General features: G+C 53.3%; 1 protein-coding gene across 3 annotated transcripts in view; it reads right to left on the reverse strand.

Moving 5' to 3' along the window:
- PIP5K1C (phosphatidylinositol-4-phosphate 5-kinase, type I, gamma) overlaps positions 1-6348 on the reverse strand; it is a 34835-nt gene extending 28487 nt beyond the window's left edge. The window contains exon 1 of one of the 3 annotated variants that reach the window (XM_010828122.1): positions 3588-6335. In XM_010828122.1, the coding sequence (XP_010826424.1) occupies positions 3588-3729 (142 nt within the window). In that variant the 5' untranslated portion in view covers positions 3730-6335. Of the gene's footprint in view, positions 1-3587 lie in introns of all 3 variants that reach the window. The other 2 variants (XM_010828121.1, XM_010828120.1) reach the window with 2 other exon arrangements.
- Between the last annotated feature and the right edge of the window lie 1659 nt (positions 6349-8007).

An 8007-nucleotide genomic window follows, 5' to 3' on the forward strand; every position in this document is an offset into this window, starting at 1 on the left:
CCTCCCCAGAGCAGCCACCAGAGGGTACCCGTGAGCACCAGAATCAGGCCCCGCCCCGGCCTGGCCCCCTCCTCTGCCCACAGCCCTCCTGGGTCCCACCTCCCTGGAGATAAGAGCCCAGGTCATCTACAGGGCCCACAGGGCCCTGCACAACCTTTCCTGTGCTCCCTCCCTCTCTCTCCCCCCCTCATTCACTCTGCTCCACACGGGCTTCCTTGCTGCTCGCTTCCAGCAGGCCAGGTACAGTCCTGCCCCAGGGCCTTTGCATGGGCTGTTCTCCCCACATGAAATGACCTTCCCAAGACCTCTGCAGGGTTTGCTCCCTTGCTTCAGCCAATACCTGGTTCAGACATCAACCCTTCAGATAAGCTGCTCCCCTGATCACCTCACCCCAGACTGCCCCCCTAACTCCAGGCCACTCTCCCCACCTTCTGGCTTTGTCTTCCAGCACTGGGCCCCACCTGGTGCCTGTGTATCATCTCTCCATATCCCCAGTCACGGGGCATCAGGTCTGCCCTGTCACCTGCAGAGCTGTCTGGAGTGCACAGGGGAGAATTCCTCAGAGAGGGGCAGGGGGGCCTGAGGCGGTCACTGTGGGATCACTGCCCGCCTCGTGCCCAGGGGAGGGCTGCTCCCCATGACTCAGAGCAAATGAGACAGTATGAGGCAGTTGAGCTAGGAAGCAGCACTGGGGCCAGGGCTCTCTCATTTCCCATCAACTGGAATGGTCTGGCCACAGGAGCAAAGTCCCCCTAGGCCAGCTCCGCCCCCACCGAGTCTTGGTCCACCATGACCAGAGTGGACAGGCCACCCACAAGCCACCAAGGAAGTCTGCCTGTAACCCACAAGGAGGGCTCTGTGGCTGACGCCAGGAGGCTGCAGCCCCTGCAGCCAGGTAACCCACCCTGAGCCACCGAACCCAGCAGAAGGGACCCTGCAGCGTGAGGAAGGTGGGTGGCTTTGAGCCACAAGGTCCCTGCTGAGGCCCTGCAGGAGACCCCATGTGGGCAGGACCAGGCAGCCCCCACCCCCCAGGCTTGTGAGTGCAGGAGCCTCCTAGATGGTGTGCCGCCTGCTAAACCCAACCCAGACGACAAAATCGTAGGTGTGTGCAATTTGCAGCCCTGCGGCTCTAGGTGGCTGCTACATAGCAGCAGCTAACTGATCCAGGGACCACTCCTCCAGGCCGAGAGCATCTCCAAGAGGAATATAAGGACCCAGTCTCAGCCTTTGGGAGATGAAGACAGAAGTAAGCACTTCACGCCCTCCATCCAACTTGCGTTCCTCACATTCACAAAAGTATTAAAGGTACCCACACGACAGATCACTCAGCCACGAAGAGAAGCCCCGACACTCGCTACCACATGGATGGACCCTGAGAACACGATGCTCAGTGAGAGCAGCAGACACAGAAGGACGCACAACGTGTGATTCCACTGACGGGAAACGTCCAGAACAGGCTGATCCACAGACACAGAGTGGGTGAGTGGTTGTCAGGGGCTGAGTGGGAGGAGGTGGGGGGCGACTGCTAAGGGCTTTCTGGGACTGATGGAGTATTCTAGAATTAGATTTTGGTGGTGGTGGCACAACAAAGCAAATATAATAATGACTGAATTGCACATTTTAAAAGAGTTAATTTTATACTATGTAAACGATGGCTCAAAAAAATTTTTTTTAAAGGAAGAAGCTCGTTAGTTGCAAAACCACCACCCAGTGACATGTGGCTCCAGGACCTCCTCCAGACCCCACTCCTCCAGCAGTGATACTGCGAAGCAGGAGGATGCAGGACCTTGGTCCCCTGCCCCACCCCGAGATGAGGTCGTGCAGCCAGATGGAGGTGTCTGAGCTCAGGAAGGGCAGCCAAGCCTCCAGGCTGGCGCTCCCTCACCTCCTGTGGGGAAGGGCCAACTTGTCCTATTTCTGACCCATCTTGGACCGAGATGTCCACAAAACACGGTAAACAACAGTCACTGGAGAGGGGAAGACACATATGATCAAGCTCAAGGTTTTGCTGCTGCTCTTTCAGCCTCCGTACACTGCAATCACTCCAGACAGAAGCACGGGGACCCCACCACGGCTCTCAGCTGTCAGCTGAGCTGCGACACTCTGCGAGCCCGGCCTCTCCTCAGTGTGCTGCATAGGACGCGAAGAGTGCAGGGCTCCGGGCACCGCAAGGCCCATTCGCTAACCCAGGCCCCCAGCACTGCAGACACGAGGGGAGGGCCACTCTGTGGGGCATCTGGGGTGTTGTGGATGTGGAGCCACATTGGCTGCCCAACTGGATGCTAGGGGCTCCCTCCCAGTATATATAATCCCAGTCTTGACAACTACAGACGTCCCAGGAGACAGGCAGTGAGACTGTCTACACACGGTGGAAACCCCCACACAAGGCGTTTATGATGGCAGCGACACGGTACCAGCCAGCACCACACTCCCCACTGTGCGGGCCCTGTCCGACAGCGCCCCCAACTCGTCCCCTCACTCCACGCCAACTGGGTGACACAGGGACTGGCCTCCCCGGTCTGCATGGGGACCTGGAAGCTGGTGGTCCCCATAGGAAAGTGACAGGCAGAGGTGTGAACTCAGGCCCCCCACCCACCCGCCCACTCCACAGCCCCAAGCTTGGTGACTATATCCTCCAGTTATGCCACTGGGAACCCCACCCTGGGCTTTCTTTCTGGCCGGAGAGGGTCAGTGAGAGTTGAGTCAACTTTCAAAGTCACAATGTTTTGGAGATAAACCTGGGTTTCTTGGAAAATGAGCAAATCTACACAGACAAGGCCAGCATGCTCACTCGCCTGGATCCATATTCTCGCCCTTCACGGTCTGCTCCTCCCACAGCAGCCAGAGGGCGCCCGTGAGCACCTGAGCCAGGCACCATCTGACTTAGTGATCTCATTTCTTTACCACCATTTTACAGAAGGAAGCAAGGGTTTGGAAAAATTTAGGAAGTAGTCCCAAGTCAGAGGTAAAAACTTTATGATCATATCTCAGAATCCAGAACAGCATTCCATAAAATTCAACAGAAAAGTCATGTTGAAAAAGCTATTAAGAAACTAGAGGAAACGGGGGTGGGGAAGTAGGTGTGGGGGTTTCCACCGTGTGTAGACAGTCTCACTGCCCGTCTCCTGGGATGTCTGTAGTCGTCACGACTGGGATTATATATACTGGGAGGAAGCCCCTAGCATCCAGTTGGGGGACAGGAACAACCTTTATTTAAACACAAGCAGGGGATTTCCCTGGTGGTCCAGTGGTTAGGACTCCACACTTCCTCTGCAGGGGCATGGATGCAATCCCCGGTCAAGAAACTAAGATCCCACAAGCCATGTAATGTAGCCAAAAAAGAAGAAAAAAGTACAAACAGTAAGCACATTAACATCAACCACAAGGCAGAGTGCAGCTGTGAGGGCTACCACTTCAGTGGGAGAACCGGCCAATGCAATAAAACAAGAAAAAAGAAAAGGAATGAAAATTGAAAAGATAAAAAAAATTTTTTTTACAAAATCTAAATCTAACAGAACCATCATAATGAAGCACTGAATTAAGTGGAGCAGAGCAATGTGGCCAGACAGATACCAGTAACTCACCTGCGGTCATATTGCAAGCAGATGCAGAGTTTCTGCCCTTTGGACCACCACCTGCTCTTATTCTTATACGCATGCCTGTCCCTGGTTTCACACCTGAGTTAATTTTTATCTGTTGGATCCGACCTCTCTGATTAACAGACATTATAAGGGAGCTGCTAATCTTTCCTTCCCCAGGGTCACACCTGGTGTGACACTGAAGAGATATGAATCTGGGGTAAATATCACACAGTGACAGAATAAAGAACGTTCATATTTTTGTTGTTATCTCATACTTTTACCACCAGAACTAACGACAGGGAAGGCTAAGAAGTCTAAAGTTAATGGGTGATCAGAGTAGTTAACATTACCAAGAACATGAACACCAAGAACATGCTGGAACATATCAAAGTCTAGTTAATGAAACACATGTTGAAGTGTTTCCAGGGGAGTGTGCTGATGTCTGCAGCTCTGAAATGCATTCAAAAGGTTAGATGGAGAGAGTAATGGATGAGTGATGGCAGGTGCTCGACAGATAAACACAGCAAAACGTCCATTGTAGGATTTGAGTGGTAATGAGTGACTGTCCACTTTCCAATTCTTTCAACTTTTCCATACAACTGAAAATGTTCTTAATAAAATATTTTTCCTCCACATTAAAGGTGAATTTTGACCTTTCATGTCAGGTGTTTTCAAACTCTGGGGAGATATTTTTTGAAGTTCTGCCCACAAATGTGAGTGATCCCAGTGAGCAGTGAGCAGCAGCGGACATACATGAGCACACCTAACAAACTTAGTGAGCATCCCCTATGTCCAGGGTCCTGCTTTAGGGATAAAACACTCCAGAGGGAACTGGCTCCTTGCCTGATGTTTAGTAAGAAAAGAGTTTAAGTACCTAGAAAAATTCAAAATAATATAAAAGACACCAATGTGTTACTATACAGGTTAAACAAATCTTTGTTTCTCCCTTAAGTCAGGAGTCAGCAAACATTTTCTGTGACAGGTTAGAGGAGACCCAGCAAAGGCCACCCAGGGGTCCGGGTGAGGGGAGTGCCCTAAAGGCAGTTCTCACCCTGGTGATCCTGCCCCCAGGGGACACTGCGCAATGTCTGGGGACATCTGTGATCGTCATGACTGGGGGCTGCTGGCATCCAGTGGATGGGGCCGAGGTGTGCCCAGCACCCTGCAGCGCCCAGGATGGCACCCAGGGGATGACCTGACTTGACACAGGCAGTGCTGGGGGGAGACATGGAGCACATATAAAGATGTGTGGGACAGGAGGCAGAGCCTGGATGTGGCTGCTTATTATATTACTCTCTGGTATTTAAAATATTTCGTGATAAAAATGCACTTACTTGCACTATCCAGTCTGTTTTGTCTTCTGTTTGAAGTGCACTGTAATGAAAGGCTACAGCATGTGCGCACACACACACGTGCATACACACACACACACACACACACAGCCTCCCTGGGTTAGGGTCTATCCAGCCAAGTCTCCAACCCTCTCACCACCTCCAGGAGATAACTGCCATTCAACCCACTTTACAGCTGGAGAGGCTGAGGCCCATTGGCGCGGTGACTTCAAAGGCTGCAAGGTCACTACTGGCTGCATTGAGAGCTACCCCGAGGCTGGAGCAGGGGAGAGAGGGGGTGCGGCGGGTGGAGGAGGTTCTGGTGTCCAGTTTCCAGATAACGGGGTCAGAGCCACATAGCCTGACTGAGGTTGCGTAGCCAGCAAGCCCCAGGGCCTGGGGGGTTTGATGAGTGACTTGCTCTGCGCTGGGCAGACGTGCCTGGTTGTGCGAGGTCTTCCACTGGGCCCATACCATCACTGGGTAGGGCGCGGCTCCACCCCTGTGATGCAGAGCTAAGGAGAGGGAAGCTGTGTCTGGTTCACACCTGGGCAGAGCTCACCTTCCCCACGCCTGTCCTGGGGCCGCAGCAGCCCCAGCTCTATCCTCCCCTGGTGGCCTGGATCACCCCCTCTGCATAACACATGACAATCCTGCCCCCAATGCCCTCCCAACTCCACCAAAAGCTCCACTTCCTGTCCTGGATGCCTCGGCACCCGCCCAGGGCTGGGCATGGTGTGGACCTCAGTGAGTATCGGCTGAGTGAGAAACCCAGAAGGGCTGCATGGAGGAGGCTGAGAGTACGCCCTGTCAGGAGCCTCGGGGAAGAGTGGTGGGAATGCAGGCCCCAAGTGTCTCCAACATGTTCCCTCAAGCTGGACATCAGATGAAGGGCTGGAAGCCAGTACGGCCATGGACTGTGGTGCTTCCAGTCCAGCCTGTCTAAGCAACATCCTGGTAGTCTCTCCTATTAGAGGAAGAAACTGGGCTCAGAGAAGGGGTATTCGGATGTGAGTCGAGACAGAAACACGATGGATGCTCCTTGAAGAAACAAGGTGAGGGTGGGGGGAAGAATATTTGTTGATGTAAATCAAGAGCCAGCAACCTGCCCCATGGACCAAACTCACCGCAGTCGTTACAAGGTTTTACTGGCGCATGGCCCCTCCCGCTCATTCACAATCACAGCTGCGTCGGCTCCCACACAGACCACCCAGCTCCTCACAAAAAAGGTCTGCAACCCAGCAAGACCAAAGAGGTCGTGGTGATGGGCTTCAAGCCTCGCTGGGCTCTGTCTCCCCGGTGCAGCACTGCTGTCCTTGGTGCTGACCCCCCAACAGACGCCTGGGCCCAGGGGTGGACCAGCTGCCCCTTCCTCTTGTCCCCTGCGAAGTCCCAGGGCAGGGAGGCTCTGACCCTGTGGGGCCTGGTCCTGCTCACCCAGGGCTGCAGCACCCTGCCTGGGGGGGTGGGCAGGGGCTCCCCAGGGGAAACCAGGGCACAGGGCCCAGTGCTCAGGAGGCGGACAGCAGACAGGGGCCAGAATGGAGGACAATGGCCAGAGTGCCCAGGGATAGCGCTCCGCTCACCCCGCAGGCGTCCAGTGGAGGGCCACGTGCTGTCTCAGGGCTGGTGTACAAGGCTTCCTGGCCCAGTTTTCCTCCCAGATGTACATTTTTACTTTCCGGCAGCCCGCGCTGGGCGACACACACTGCACCAGACGACACATGCCATACTGGTTTCCAGCAGACAAGGCCTTCAGGGTGAGGTGGGGGCCGTGGCTGGAAGACCCCTGGTCACTGGCGGGGGGGTGCTGCCAGCCAGGTGGGGGCTGTTCTCACATTCAGTCCCAGGCTCCACTTCCCAGGGAGCTTCCAGAATCCAAGGGCCTCAACCCGCCCAAAGTCCCTGGCAAGGTGGCAGCCGAGCCAGGTCCCCAATGCCTGGCTGGGCTCCAGGAGTGTCACAGGGGCTCCTGCACTTTGAGGTCCCTTGAGCCAAGGTGATCACACAGCCCCATCTGATGAGACAGGGGTTCAATTCAGTTCATTTGCTCAGTCGTGTCCGACTCTTTGTGACCCCATGAATCGCAGTACACCAGGCCTCCCTGTCCATCACCAACTCCCAGAGTTCACTCAGACTCACATCCATCAGTTGGTATGCCATCCAGCCATCTCATCCTCTTTCGTCCCCTTCTCCTCCTGTCCCCAATCCCTCCCAGCATCAGAGTCTTTTCCAATGAGTCAACACTTCACATGAGGTGGCCAAAGTACTGGAGTTTCAGCTTTAGCATCAGTCCTTCCAAAGAACACCCAGGGCTGATCTCCTTTAGAATGGACTGGTTGGATCTCCTTGCAGTCCAAGGGACTCTCAAGAGTCTTCTCCAACACCACAGTTCAAAAGCATCAATTCTTTGGCACTCAGCTTTCTTCACAGTCCAACTCTCACATCCATACATGACCACAGGAAAAACCACAGCCTTGACTAGATGGACCTTTGTTGGCAAAGTAATGTCTCTGCTTTTGAATATGCTATCTAGGTTGGTCATCATTTTCCTTCCAAGGAGTAAGCGTCTTTTAATTTCATGGCTGGAGTCACCATCTGTAGTGATTTTGGAGCCCAGAAAAATAAAGTCTGACACTGTTTCCACTGTTTCCCCATCTATTTCCCATGAAGTGATGGGACCGAATGCCATGATCTTCGTTTTCTGAATGTTGAGCTTTAAGCCAACTTTTTCACTCTCCTCTTTCACTTTCATCAAGAGGCTTTTGAGTTCCTCTTCACTTTCTGCCATAAGGGTGGTGTCATCTGCATATCTGAGGTTACTGATATTTCTCCCAGCAATCTTGATTCCAGCTTGTGCTTCTTCCAGCCCAGCGATTCTCATGATATACTCTGCATAGAAGTTAAATAAACAGGGTGATAATATACAGCCTTGATGTACTCCTTTTCCTATTTGGAACCAGTCTGTTGTTCCATGTCCAGTTTAACTCTTGCTTCCTGACCTGCATACAGGTTTCTCAAGAGGCAGGTCAGGTGGTCTGGTATTCCCATCTCTTTCAGAATTTTCCACAGTTTATTGTGATCCACACCTG

The sequence above is a fragment of the Bison bison genome, unplaced genomic scaffold (genome assembly GCF_000754665.1).
Source record: "Bison bison bison isolate TAMUID 2011002044 unplaced genomic scaffold, Bison_UMD1.0 scf7180017864492, whole genome shotgun sequence".
Lineage (NCBI taxonomy): Eukaryota > Metazoa > Chordata > Mammalia > Artiodactyla > Bovidae > Bison > Bison bison.